The sequence below is a fragment of the Colletotrichum destructivum genome, chromosome 7 (assembly GCF_034447905.1).
Source record: "Colletotrichum destructivum chromosome 7, complete sequence".
Lineage (NCBI taxonomy): Eukaryota > Fungi > Ascomycota > Sordariomycetes > Glomerellales > Glomerellaceae > Colletotrichum > Colletotrichum destructivum.
In genome coordinates this window covers 150,784-163,240 of record NC_085902.1, presented here as the reverse complement: position 1 = coordinate 163,240, position 12,457 = coordinate 150,784, and the positions used below count along the sequence as shown (strand labels likewise).

Genomic DNA, 12,457 nt, shown 5'->3' with positions numbered 1-12,457 from the left:
GAGACATCTTGGCCCTGGGCTTAGCGTCGCCGTTTGCTGCACCACCCTCACCACCGCCGTCGCCGCCGCCCGTCCATCACCCACCCCCATCATTCAAAGATCCATTCGTCTCTCGCTTCCTTCGGCTTATTCGTTTGCCAGTGATCGGTCGGGCGACCCTGGAATTAACAGGAGAGGGCCCTTGTCTTTAGCTCCGTTCTACAACCATGCACGCACACACACGCCCCTTAGTCTGAGGATGTAGTGGAATGAATGGATTTCGGTCTGCGGGTGTTTGTATACATATGTAGGTATATGACGGACGTCGAGTGCTCCTTCTATTTTCATCATCCTCTCCCTCCTCCTCTTCCTCCTCTTCGGTCTGCGCGTTTTCGATTCTTGCCATTCCCTCCTTCGTCATTCTTGTTTTCGTAGAGGATTCGAGCGCGAGTTTGTCCACGGGCAACTAGAAGGACAAATAGCAAATCATACGAGGGGCTTGGACGGGGTAGACCAGCGACTGCCTGCTCAGGAGATATATCCCGCTCACATCACGATCACAACCCACAACAACCGCTACCATGTCGGCCAACGACACCACGGTCCGGCGGCCGTTCCGCGAGTGCACCGAGGTCTCGCAGCTATGCCCCGTCGAGATGACGGTGCTGGCCTACTACCCCAACTTTGGCGCCAACATCTTCTTCGCCATCGCCTTTGGTCTCGTCGTGCTCGCCTCGGCCACCATCGGCACCTGGAAGCGTACCTGGACCTTTATGCTCTTCGTGACGGGTGGTAGCATCCTCGAAACAGTCGGTATGCAACCATGGGCTATCCCATCCCTTCGCGGACGGGACAAAGGGAACCCCCGACCCCGTGACGAACCCGCCGACTAACACAGCCTAGGCTACGCCGGCCGCGTCCTGCTCCACGAGAACCCCTGGAACTCGAGCGCCTTCCAGATCCAGATCTGCACCATCATCCTCGGCCCAACCTTCATCTGTGCCGGCATCTACCTGACCCTCAAGCACGTCTCGGCGAACCTCCACCCGGCCCTCTCGCGCATCCGCCCGCGCCTGTACCCGCTCATCTTCCTCCCCGCCGACCTCACCTGTCTCATCATCCAGGCCATCGGCGGCGGCCTCGCCGCCGCCGCGGGGCAAACGAACAAGAAGCTCCTCGATGGCGGCAACCAGGCCATCATCGCGGGCATCGTGCTGCAGGTCGTCGTGCTCATGCTGTTCGGCGCCACCGGCGCAGACTACTGGATCCGCGTGCGGAAGTGGGCGCACGCCGGCGACCACGGCGCCGGCGACATCGCGCTGTACCGCGCCAAGAAGTTCAGGTCGTTTATCTACGCCGTCGCGGTGGCGTATGCGTGCGTCATGATTCGTTGTGTGTACCGGTACGTTGAGGATCCAAAATCGAGACGAAGATTTATTTTATTCTTTTGGAAAAGGAAAAAAAAAAAGATTCAAGCGCTGACTGACGTTGGAAATAGTGTCGCCGAAATGGCGGGCGGATGGGGAAACCACATCATGCAGGACGAGGTCTCGTTCATGGTCCTCGACGGCAGCCTCGTGCTCGTCTGCGTCACGCTGCTGACCGTCTTCCACCCGGGCATCTACTTCCCCGCGATGAGCGTTACCCGCAAGGCGCGGGCCGGCGAGAAGTCCGAATCCACAACGACGACGACGTCCACGCCCGAGAACGTCAAGGCCGAGTCCGGCCATCAGTCGGTGTGAGAGAGAGGGCACGAACGGTACAGACGGTGTGTTATAGAATGGAAGAGAGATATTTGGTTAGACGAATAAAGTTCAGGGGTTACTTTCTACGACGGGTCGTCTCGGTACGACGATAAGGACTTTGTTCTATGGCGTTTGGGGCATCAATATCCATTCCTTGTTTCCATTATTAGCAAACACTAGGCATCTCCTGGAAGGATAGAAAGATACTCGCGGTTTGGAGAGGGCACTATTGCCTAAGATGATATACTGTTGATATCACTCCGAGGTTCTGGACTCCAATCAATCTGAAGAGACTATGGGTTTTTCGTCTATTATAATGCGTATTTAGCTCCTTGACGACATGTTTATGCGCCTTTGGTATGTCAGTACACACGGTCATGGCCTTCCCAGAACGAGTGATTAAACACCTTTTTTACTCAATCATTGCCCAAAAGATAGGTTGTTCTTTATGGTAGTTGGAAACAATGATCAACACCTGAGTTGAGTCTCTAAGAGAAACGCACCAACAGCCGATCAACCTCGGACGCCCTCTTGTCGCCATTGCAATAAAACTAACGGGAACCTGCGGTAGGCCACACCTCTCAGACACCACGAGACAGAACCATGTGCATGGTCGACGCAATCCACCACAAGTGTGGCATCTGCCACGCCCGCCTAGGCAAGCCCCGGCACCGAAACCTCGAACAGTGTTTCGCCGCCCTCGCCGCCGAGACCCCACACCGCGGCACCCTCCGCGACACCGTTCTGGGACCCGCCCATTCGGACCCGGCGCCCCACTCCTCCGGTCTCGAGTTCCAGGTCCTCAAAACGGCACCGGCGTACACCCTCACCGAGCCGCAACACCGTCTATAGAAGCTGAAGGCGGTGGGCAGCGAGCTCTGCGTAGACCACCTCGAAAAGAGGGAAGCCAAGGGCCCTGGAGAAGAGTTGGGAGGCCGAGGCCAAGACGCAGGCGGGCACGAACAGGGAGAAGAGAATTGCGCCGGGGCCGTCAACGGCAGGATGGTGCGACGTATTTCGGTGATGCCTTTTACGCTCTTCATTGATTCATCGTTCGTCTAGTGTTGCTCCCTCACGAGTCTTTCTGATCATTTCCTTTTGCAAACCCCTCCAAGTGCTTTCCAGACCTCGTCTGCTTACTCCTTACCACCCAGGTACCGATACACAACGGAAAAGTCCCGCCCCTTGCAGCTCTCTTCCGCTTCGGCCGCGGCGTACACCTCGGTCGCCTTTCCCGCCAGCTCCAGCCGCGCGCCGGCCTCCTCGGCGGCGACGACGGCCAGCCCGAGGTCCTTGCGCATCAGACCAATGCCGAAGCCGCCCTTGTAGTCCCTCCCCGCGGGGCTCCCCTCGACGACGCCAGCGACCGGGTTGTTCACCTCGCTCGGCCAGCACCGGCCCGTGCTGACGTTGATGACGCCGGCGAGCACCTTGGGGTCGAGACCCCACCGCATGCCGAGGTTCATGGCCTCGGCCGTCGCGATGTTGTTGACGGCGAGCAGGTAATTATTGGCCAGCTTGGCCGAGAGCCCCGTGCCCTGCGGTCCGCAGTGCAGCACGCGCCGACCCATGCGCAGGAGCGTGGGCTCGATGGCCGGGAGGCGGCCGGCGTCGCAGCCAAGCATGAAGGTGAGTGTCCCCGCCGTGGCACCGACGACGCCGCCCGACATGGGCGCGTCGACGAAGACGCTCTGGCGGCCTGGGGAGGACTGCGAGGCGGTGGCGGCGGCGACGGAGGCGGCAACCTCGCGCGAGGACGAGGGGTCAATGGTCGAGCAGTCGATGAAGATACGTTCCCTTGCCGGGAGGTCGGCGAGGATGGAGGCGTACACGGCCTTGACGTGGGATGGTTCAGGGAGGACAGTGATGACGGTATCCTGTAGATGTGGGCGTGGTCAGTATCCATGACCCGCCGTTTAATTGAATACACGTTGATTGTGTAAAAAGAAATTGCTTGGTTCAGGAACTAGAAAATGGGTAATATCAAGGCCTCTCGGACCATGTCATAGTTGGCAAAACAGTTTTTAGTTGGCATCATGAAAGCAGAACACCGGGGGTGTGTTCATATTTTGTGTGAAGGGTGTCCGAACAAACACCGAGACACAAGAAGACAAAAAACAAACTAACTTACAGCTTCTGTCGCAGCATCTCTCGCGGTCTCGACGACGGCGACCTTTGCGCCGCTGACCTGCGACTGGCCCATCTCCTTAGCCAGGTTCGCGACGGCGGTCTTGTTGATGTCGAAGATGCGGATCTCGTCCGCGGGGCTCAGCTTCGCCTGGAGGTTCTTGGCCATTTGGTAGCCCTGGATTGAGTCAGAAGGTCGTCAACAAAGAGAGTGAAGAACAATCTAAAGACAAAAGAAAAGAAGAAAAGAAAAAAAGAGAAAACACACCATTTGTCCAAGGCCGATGAAGCCATAGCTCTCCAGCCGTCGCGGCGTTGTCGCAAAGCCGCGGCGTTGGACGAGCCTGAAAGTCCGTAACGTCGTGGGCGCCCGCATTTTCTTTTTTTTATACAAGTTCCAACAAAACCAAAACCGCCGAACGAGAGAAGAGCGACGAATGAAGGACGATGATGATAAGTGAGGATAGAGTACGGCTCAGAAGACACCGAAGCGGGAGGATAAGCTGCATGCGTTCCAGCCGAGCTTAACCACCTCCTCCTCCCCTTCCCCGTGTCTCTCAGACTGCGGGGGAAGCTAGGTGGTGGACGGTTATCCGGGGAGCCGCCCATTGCCGGTGTTAGCCATCCTCCAAGCAACGCACTCTGTCCCTCCCCCAAGCCTGCAAAGGCAAAGCCCCCTTGCATGTACGCGCGCGGGAGCGGCCCCGGATTGGAGAAAAGAGGGCCCCTGGTTCACAGAGACCTCACTAATCGGGACGCGCGTGGTCCGAGGTGGCGAATGAGCCTATCGTCAGGTGTCGTTGTTCATGATTTGCGTTTTCATAACGGGAAAAATAGGAAAAAATAAATCATGAGCTGGGTGGTAAATACTCCAATCGAGTTAATCAAAAGCAGAGTTCATCAACCGGCATCCAGGTCAAATCTTTTCCCCTTTTTCAGCAGCTCTCCTCCCACGACATAGTGTGGACGGAAAGCCCTAATGACATCACGGCGCAACGTGACGACCAGCGACTTATCCACCGCTCGATGGAGATGATGGAGAGTCTCCAGCAACATCCCTCCCGGTTTGGCAAATGTTACGTGGAAACCGGGAAACTTGGAAACCTGGAAGGGCTGTGTAAAGTATGAATGAGCAACACTGTGAGCGCGGCTAGAAGCGGGCCTCTTCCGGCATCTATCTCCATCAAATGCTTGTCATGACAGCTTGCTCGGACATCACGACCAAGGAGGCGTTTTGTGTCGTGTGATGCGCGGGAGGGACATGATACACGCCCAAATCACCCAAGGCAACGAACGGGCCCAGCATCACTCGCACAAACAGTCACCATATCCAATTCGACGACGCCTGCGAGCAGAAGAACCTAAAACATAAACAGTACATCGATTACACTCGCCTCAATCCTCAATCCTGGACCGCGCGATTTGGCCCTCCCACAAACCCACGCCCCCCCCCCCGTTCCTTTTTTCGCCACGAGGAGGCGATTCCAATGTACACTGAGTTTGATTCCACCCAAATATTCCACAGACAGAGAGTGAAAAAGAAAGCCGGCCCGAGTTCCCCCGAGCTCTATGGGTATGAGCGAAAGGCAGAAAAACGATATAGAAAAGGTCTGCCGCCATGTCTACCACCACCAGCAAAAATGCTCGGAGCGACTGCTCAGTCGATTCACGGCGCTCCATGCGCCATGGCCAGACCACCGTACCCCCCTCATCCTGCTACTGCTGCCCACTGCCCCTGAGAAGCCCGTACGTGTAGAGTTTTTGGACAACGCCTCACAAGGACCCCACGAAGTAGGAAAATGCGCTGCGTAAAATACACCCCGTCAGTCATTGTGGCCATTTCAAACGTGACGCAGGAAGGAAAACGCATACCCAACAGCGAGTGACACGGCGCTCAGGCCGAACAGAGCCCGATTCCGCACGCGCAGCTTCTTGACCTGAACCTCGGCCGTCTTGGCCTTCTTCGCGCGTGGCTCATCCGCAAAATCAGCCGCCGCGTCCTTCTCCTCATCTTCGTCGTCTCCCTTGGAGATGTCTTCCGCCCCACGTTTGCCCTTCTTGGCCTTCGGGCTGTTCACACCGTCCTCCAACTTGACCGCAGCAGCCTCGACCATCTGCTTGGCCTCGGCAATCATGCGCGCGGTCTCTTCGGCAGTAGGAGGCGCCGAGCTCAGCAGGGGAAGCTCTAGTGATACGGCAGTGTGCTTCGTCTCGTGTCCGTCCTCTTCGGTCTTGACGTCTTGGTCGACGACAACCTTGGCCTTAGGGTCCTCCTCCCTTGGCTCCAAGACAACGGCGGGCTCCATCTTAATGGTTCTAACGGTCTGCTTCACTTCGGCCTCGGCATCCTGGTCCTCGTCAATGACACCATTCACCTCGAGCTTGGTCGCGGTGCCGAGGGTCGGCGTGGATTCCCTTGGTTCGACCGATTCGGCCTTGGCCTTGCGCTTTCGGGGGGACCTGACCGGTCTGGGAATCGTCGTCTTGGCCGGGCTTGCAGAGCGGCGAGATCGGGTGCTGCGGGGCAGGGAAGTAGGGGTGGGAGGCGCGAGCTGGGGGTGAGCCCTGAAAAGGTCGAATTTCGGAGGGGCGGCGATCTTCTTGGGAGGACTGTCGGGGGTGTTGGAGACGGCAATGCTGGCAGGATCCAGCAGGGCTCGGATCCAAGTGGCGATGCCATACTCGTCGGCAAGAATCAGGGCGTGTTCGGGAGGAACCCAAACGTTGCCGGCCGTCTCCTCGGGGCTGGTGGTGGCAAGCGACTTGATATACTTGCGCTCGGCTTCTTCCTCGGCGGCCTCGGCGTAAGGGAAGGTGGCCTTGAACATGCCGGTGGCCGAGACGAAGCCGTCGTGGCTCCGGCGCATGAGGAAGTAGCTGTTGGGGCTGGACTTGAAGATGCCGGAGACGATTCCCTTGGGCAGCGGCGCGCGGAGATGGGCGTAGTCGAAAACGCCCAGAGCTGCACCGTCACCTTCGGCGAGGTTCACCATCTTGGCCGTCAGCTGGGTCTGACCGAGGCGACGGCGCGAGACGAGATCGTTGTCTGGATAATTGGATCAGCAAACAAGAACCTCCCGGGCACAAGGTAGTCAGATCGTGTCCATACAGGCCGGCACATCCTCGATCATCATAGGATTGTGCTTAATGGGCAAGTGCCGCTCAGGAGCTGTGGCGGAAGGCATGTTTGATGATGTGTTGAATGCGCAAAATGGCGATTGAAAAATTGGGTACGTGAGGTATTCGCGAAAGGTACGCGCGCTGGAGCAATCGGGGAGGGGTGGAGGGATCCTCTGGATCGCGTCGGTTGCGGGCGGGGCGGAAGGAGGACTCGGTCGCAGGCGGGAAGGACTAATCGTCGCGTCAGTCTAAGCATCGGTCGCGCGCGCGCAAACGAAGACGCATGTATGTATGTGTGTGTGCGGCATTGTAATGTGTCGCTTACTGAGACTGGACAGGATGGTCTGCACTGGAGTCGTTGGAGCTGCTGAGCCGAAAGTGCTTGTCTTCTGCGTCGACGTGACGTGACGGGTACGTCTTGTCTTGTCTTGTCGCGTAAGAAAAGGTTGCAGGGGTCGGTGATGAGCAGCGCGGGAGGGAAAAAAAAAGCGATTAGAATTGATTGTAGGCAACGGGGACGGACGGCGTCCCGATACGGGGTAAGGCACAAAGGGCGAAAGCGGTCTTCAAAGGATGGAGGAAGATGGAAGGCCCGAGGGGAAGGGGAGGGGGAGAGAGAGAGACAAATGTGTGTGTGTGAGTGAGTGAGTAAGAGGGAAAGAGAGGGTCGGGATGGGATGGGATGGGATGGATGGGATGGTTGCGAGTGAATGACCTGTCGGGAAAGGAAGCGGAAGCAGAGCAGGCCACTGGACTGGGTTGATGGGCGACGACGGCGCGCGCAATTTGGAGCAGCGGCACCCACCACGTTGGACGGGACGGGAACATCTCGAGACCCCAGCAACGAGAAGAGCTCTGGCAAAGAGCCGAAGCACATTGGGGCGGCCTGGAGGGTCCTGCAGTCCTCTGCTTATTGGATTAGATTAGAGGAAGGAAGGGGAGAGGACTCGACCCGATGCTTGTTGAAGCGTGGCCCGATGGACGGCTGACAGCGCGAAATAGAGCTGTACCAGCATTTGCCTGTGCATAGAGAGGAAACAGAAGTATCCTCCTATCACATTTCCGTCTTGCCGCATTCGACGACCCAACCCCTTCCCCCCCGGCCCCTGGTGTCTTCCCCGGAAATTCAGCACGGCATTAGTGCTATGGAAAGACGGAAAAGCCAGAGGGAGAGAGAGACACAGAGAGAGAGAGGCAAAATACTAACGGTAGGAGAACACTGTAGGCAGTCCATTCGCCAGAGGAAAAGAAGAACTTCCAACAAAACCAACCACAGTCTAAGTTCTTTTCTTCAACTGTCAGCCCGGCCGTCTCAATCAGGGCTCATCTCAGTTCTCATTGTTTGGTCAAATGGAGCTCTAGCTCTGCTGATCCCCCCCTGGGCCCAGGTCCCCAACAGTTCTCGTCGCGAACGCGCAAAGCTCAGAGCACTAACGGTACCGTCCGCAACGCCGAGTGGGGGCGCGACACAGGAGTCGGAACTTGGGAGGAGCCATCTTTGTCAACGGGAAACGGACAGATCGCGGGGGCCAATTGCGCAGGGCAACGGGCGAGCTTGAAGCTCTGCAGGTCATCCCTACATAGTACATAGATGTACTCTGTAGGTATGTAGGGAATGTGGTCCATACGGGTACGATCAATTATGTTTCCTCATGCGATGACAAGAAATGTAATCGAGAAGCCTGGGGTTTGGAAAGAAAGAAAAATCAAAGGGGGGGAAGACATGGGCAAGGACCGTCTCTCGTCCTGCAGATAGATATATCAAATCGTTCAGGGGTTGGATCCAGGGACCAAACAGAATCGGGCCTCAATGGCAGGGCAACGATACACTGTTGGGACCGACGACTTTGTGCCATGCTGTGGCAATCAATTGACACACTGCTAGTTTTCCCAGTGGCATTCGTCTTACACGGCTTCTTCTTTATATCGAGCAAGCTTCTGCAGTGGACAGACACTGCTGACGACTACGAGAGTTGCAGTAATGTCGGCTTCATTCACCATCGGCTTCACCACCCGAGCTTGCCATCTACCGTGCATAACCCGGGGGCACAAAATTCGGTGGCACAATCAGGCAAAAACTATTCGGCACTCGAGATCCACACCCGGGAGCTTGTGGGCAGCTGCTCTGAGGCTGCTCTACCGATCTTTAGCAGTGTCCGTCCGAACTCCCATTTCTTCTTCGCTTGCTACCGGTTAGCTTCTGTATTGCTACCAGCCTGCCACCCTGCATGAATGCACCTGGGACCTGCGAAAATGTAGATGAGGTAAGCACGGCGCCGGAGTCGGTATCTGCAGCACCACTGCAGCAGTGAGCTTGTCGGTTGCCCAACGCGCGTGCCCCCCCGCCCCCCTCATTGCAGCGATTCCTCATTCTAGACCGCTCATCCAGTCAATACTTTTGATACTGTGGCCAATATCAACCATGGATCCCCTCTTCTCCCCTCTATCTCCCCCGTTTCGAGATTGGCAGTCCATGTCACCTACTCGTACGAAGGGAGAGGCATTCTGTAGATAGACTCATGAGTGGTGTCGGGGGGTTTTCGAGATGGAGGGGGGGCACAGCCAAAGGCAAGCATGTAGGCCTATGTGCCCAGCGCGCAAACACCCCTTCCTTCCCCTTCCCTTTCAATCAAGGCAATGTGACAACCTGAGCTTGCGAATTCTGCAGCCAGCAGGACTGCCCACGAGGGCTTTGTTAATTGTTCCTGGTTTCGTGTGTGAAGTTCCATCCTGTTCCAGATGCCGGCCAATCAATGCAGGTCGGGCCCCATCAGCACGGGCAGCCAATGAAACACTCTACATCATCCCAGTGTCGGCGGTTCTGTCTCCGCAGCCCGCAGCGCCCAGAGCCCCACAGAGGGAACTGAGGGAGAGTGTCCAGAGAGAGAGAAAGAGAGAGAGAGAATGAGGGGCAACATGGAAGCGGTGACCTCGCGGAGCGGTGCCTGAGTGGCCAGTGCCGTAGGTACCTGACCCTGCCTCGCAATGCCCAAAGTACCTTAGCTTATCCGTATCTAGGGTAGGTCGGTAGGTACCTGGTAGCTGCCCGCGGACGAGGACCTTTAACTCATCATCCTGACCTACCGTGCCTGAATGCTCAACTTCTCTCCTCCAGAGTAAACATCGTCACAGACCTCGCTTACGCTTACTCACAGCCTCATCTGCTCCATTCCGTACGTCCAGTGCCCCTCTCACAGGCAATCGCCGTCTGCCGCCAGATTCTTAGACCAGTACAGCGCTTCGTCTAGCAAGCTCAACTTCGCTTTCACCCCCCTCTCTCTCACCGATACCTACCCCACCATCATCATGGCTTCCCACGAGCAAGAGGACACCATGCCTGAGGAGACTCAGGGCTACAAGCTCTCCCAGCCCAAGCAGAGTCTGGCTGAGTACCAGAAGATGGGTAAGTCCTTTTGATTCTCGGTCTTCTTCGGCCATGCGTCTGTCTGCGTTCGTCAATTCTTGCTCTGCTGCTCCGCTGCCACTCTGCTCCGGGTGGACTGAATTGGCTGGGTTGCGTTCTGCCTTTGCCCCTCACCCCTGGTACCTTCATTTTCGGGGTCGGTATGCAGTACATGAGCCTCACGCGGCTCTGCATCTACCTCGTTCATGGCCCATGGTTTCGCTCAGCGCGGCATCGCAATCATGGCAAACATCGTGGGAAAAGACAGCTTGAGAAAGGAGCGAAGGGCACCCAAGCTAAGCTGCTTGCTCCTTCCATCCTAAGCTCCCTCCACATCCACTGGCCGCCGTCCCTCCACCACCACTGCTGCCCTCTGATATCTCGAATATCTTCACTCTCGGGAGTATTCCTCACCCTCGACCTCTTCACTCTTGGGCGTTTTTTTTTGTTCTCATCACCGCACCCATACTCGTACAGGTGTTGATAAAACACAACCAAAACGCACAATGGGTTCGCTGTACGATGGCATGCGTCTGTTGATGCAACGGCGCAACCGCAACAATGCCCTGCTCAATCGCAACTCCATCGAGCTCCCCCCGGCACCCCAGACCACTCCTTCGGCCTCCCGTCCTCACTCACCTACGCCTGAGATGGTCGAGGAAAGGCATCTTCATCGAGCCAGAGCCACTTCACGCCCCGTTCCCCCAAACCCTCCCAATTCCCCCGAGCTGCAAGAGAATATTCCTTTGCAAGACTCAGCTCTCATTCGAGATTTCTACACATCTCCCATTATTATCAGAGAAGCTCATGGTTTGAATGTGTTTGAGCTACTTGACGAGGATGATCAGCAGGAGCAGCAGCAGCAGGAGCAGGAACAGCAGCAGCATAAGGGAACTGATGAACCCCCTACTAACAAGGCCACAGACGAGAACGATGAGTCTCTTCAGCGCTACAAGGAGTCCCTTGGCCTTGGAGGCGGCAAAGACCTCTCGGATGCTTCAGACCCCCGCGTCTGCATCATTCTATCTCTGACCATGGAGTCTCCTGGCCGCGACCCTGTCACCATCGACCTTTCCAGCCCTGGCTCTGAGGCCACTCTCAAGGACAAGCCCTTCAAGATCAAGGAGGGCGCCAAGTTCACCATGGTCGCCAAGTTCAAGGTCCAGCATGAGATTCTCAGCGGTTTGCAGTATGTCCAGGTTGTCAAGCGCAAGGGCATCAAGGTTAGCAAGGACTCTGAGATGCTGGTAAGTCTTGCCTTCTATGTTCCTTCCTGGTTCCTTCCTGTGAGCCCCGTTACTGACCCATATCTACAGGGCAGCTATGCTCCCAACACCGACAAGCAGCCAACCTACACCAAGCGCTGTGAGTCGACCTTCTCTGATCCTTTTTCCTCTTTAAATACTGACCCATTCCCTAGTCCAAGAGGAGGATGCACCCTCGGGCATGTTGGCCCGCGGCCACTACAACGCCATCTCCAGCTTTGTTGACGATGACAAGAAGACCCACCTGACCTTCGAGTGGTCTTTTGACATTGCCAAAGACTGGTAAATTATGATTATCCCAAGACCGACCTGCTTATTTCTTTGCTGCTCTTCAAAAAAGGATCAAAGCCAACAAGCTGTCTTGTCACCCTTCAACATGTCTAGCCAACTGACATTGACTTCCAACCCACTGATTTGATCAAAAATATTCGGCAGCCTTGGTGGTTGTGTGGTGTAGAGGGGTCATGGGTAGATAGTAGTCATGGTTGGAAAGGGGAGACACAGGATATGCAGCACACACTCACGCGCGCACACACACACACACACACACTCGCTCTCTCTCAGACACCAAAAATCAAAAAGGTTGTAGCATCAAGGAAGGACCCCCTGGAACACAAAATATGGTTCCATAGGTGGCAGACCTGGGCTGAGGCTTTTCTTGTCATACAACACAAACATGCTTTGCTCTAAGCTCATACACACAGTAGGTATGGGATACGAAGTCACGACACAAAAAGCTTGGTCGGTAGATTGCTCATAGTTGCTTGTTATGCTGGGGGCTTTGTTGCGCCTTGGCCAAATACAGACCCATCACAAAT

At 56.1% G+C, this 12,457-nt stretch overlaps 5 protein-coding genes across 5 annotated transcripts; 3 read left to right on the top strand and 2 right to left on the bottom strand.

Annotated features, from left to right (window-relative positions):
* Positions 1-67: 67 nt before the first annotated feature.
* CDEST_10578 (Putative RTA-like protein) lies at positions 68-2,033 on the top strand. Its single transcript, XM_062926734.1, has 3 exons — positions 68-792; positions 883-1,381; positions 1,478-2,033. The coding sequence occupies exons 1-3, from the start codon at positions 561-563 to the stop codon at positions 1,719-1,721; spliced, it is 975 nt and encodes a 324-aa protein (XP_062782785.1). The 5' UTR covers positions 68-560; the 3' UTR covers positions 1,722-2,033.
* Positions 2,034-2,157: 124 nt separating this feature from the next.
* On the top strand, positions 2,158-2,581 carry CDEST_10577 (uncharacterized protein). The gene has a single exon (XM_062926733.1). The coding sequence runs from the start codon at positions 2,328-2,330 to the stop codon at positions 2,574-2,576; it is 249 nt and encodes an 82-aa protein (XP_062782784.1). The 5' UTR covers positions 2,158-2,327; the 3' UTR covers positions 2,577-2,581.
* A 1-nt stretch (position 2,582) lies between these two features.
* CDEST_10576 (Putative 6-phosphogluconate dehydrogenase, NADP-binding, 6-phosphogluconate dehydrogenase, domain 2) lies at positions 2,583-4,728 on the bottom strand. Its single transcript, XM_062926732.1, has 3 exons — positions 4,120-4,728; positions 3,856-4,029; positions 2,583-3,601 (listed from the first exon to the last, which is right to left on the bottom strand). Exons 1-3 carry the CDS (start codon positions 4,225-4,227, stop codon positions 2,861-2,863), a joined length of 1,023 nt encoding a protein of 340 aa, XP_062782783.1. The 5' UTR covers positions 4,228-4,728; the 3' UTR covers positions 2,583-2,860.
* Positions 4,729-5,198: 470 nt separating this feature from the next.
* On the bottom strand, positions 5,199-7,713 carry CDEST_10575 (Putative bouquet formation protein). The gene is made up of 4 exons (XM_062926731.1): positions 7,297-7,713; positions 6,961-7,202; positions 5,724-6,897; positions 5,199-5,655 (listed from the first exon to the last, which is right to left on the bottom strand). Exons 2-4 carry the CDS (start codon positions 7,034-7,036, stop codon positions 5,625-5,627), a joined length of 1,281 nt encoding a protein of 426 aa, XP_062782782.1. The 5' UTR covers positions 7,037-7,202; positions 7,297-7,713; the 3' UTR covers positions 5,199-5,624.
* A 2,317-nt stretch (positions 7,714-10,030) lies between these two features.
* CDEST_10574 (Putative Rho protein GDP-dissociation inhibitor) lies at positions 10,031-12,453 on the top strand. Its single transcript, XM_062926730.1, has 5 exons — positions 10,031-10,144; positions 10,208-10,374; positions 11,299-11,621; positions 11,691-11,739; positions 11,795-12,453. The coding sequence occupies exons 2-5, from the start codon at positions 10,278-10,280 to the stop codon at positions 11,923-11,925; spliced, it is 600 nt and encodes a 199-aa protein (XP_062782781.1). The 5' UTR covers positions 10,031-10,144; positions 10,208-10,277; the 3' UTR covers positions 11,926-12,453.
* The last annotated feature ends 4 nt before the right edge of the window (positions 12,454-12,457 follow it).

Excerpts from the sequence above, each read along its gene's own strand:
- CDEST_10576 (XM_062926732.1), bottom strand. The coding sequence starts at position 4,227 with ATGCGGGCGCCCACGACGTTACGGACTTTCAGGCTCGTCCAACGCCGC. Across the intron at positions 4,030-4,119 it reads TCATCGGCCTTGGACAAATG|GGCTACCAAATGGCCAAGAA; the intron begins GTGTGTTTTCTC and ends GACTCAATCCAG. Across the intron at positions 3,602-3,855 it reads GAGATGCTGCGACAGAAGCT|GATACCGTCATCACTGTCCT; the intron begins GTAAGTTAGTTT and ends CCACATCTACAG.
- CDEST_10575 (XM_062926731.1), bottom strand. The coding sequence starts at position 7,036 with ATGCCTTCCGCCACAGCTCCTGAGCGGCACTTGCCCATTAAGCACAAT. Across the intron at positions 6,898-6,960 it reads GATCGAGGATGTGCCGGCCT|ACAACGATCTCGTCTCGCGC; the intron begins GTATGGACACGA and ends CCAATTATCCAG. Across the intron at positions 5,656-5,723 it reads GCCGTGTCACTCGCTGTTGG|CGCATTTTCCTACTTCGTGG; the intron begins GTATGCGTTTTC and ends TATTTTACGCAG.
- CDEST_10577 (XM_062926733.1), top strand. The coding sequence starts at position 2,328 with ATGTGCATGGTCGACGCAATCCACCACAAGTGTGGCATCTGCCACGCC.
- CDEST_10578 (XM_062926734.1), top strand. The coding sequence starts at position 561 with ATGTCGGCCAACGACACCACGGTCCGGCGGCCGTTCCGCGAGTGCACC. Across the intron at positions 793-882 it reads TAGCATCCTCGAAACAGTCG|GCTACGCCGGCCGCGTCCTG; the intron begins GTATGCAACCAT and ends AACACAGCCTAG. Across the intron at positions 1,382-1,477 it reads ATGATTCGTTGTGTGTACCG|TGTCGCCGAAATGGCGGGCG; the intron begins GTACGTTGAGGA and ends CGTTGGAAATAG.
- CDEST_10574 (XM_062926730.1), top strand. The coding sequence starts at position 10,278 with ATGGCTTCCCACGAGCAAGAGGACACCATGCCTGAGGAGACTCAGGGC. Across the intron at positions 11,622-11,690 it reads GCAAGGACTCTGAGATGCTG|GGCAGCTATGCTCCCAACAC; the intron begins GTAAGTCTTGCC and ends CCATATCTACAG. Across the intron at positions 11,740-11,794 it reads GCCAACCTACACCAAGCGCT|TCCAAGAGGAGGATGCACCC; the intron begins GTGAGTCGACCT and ends CCCATTCCCTAG.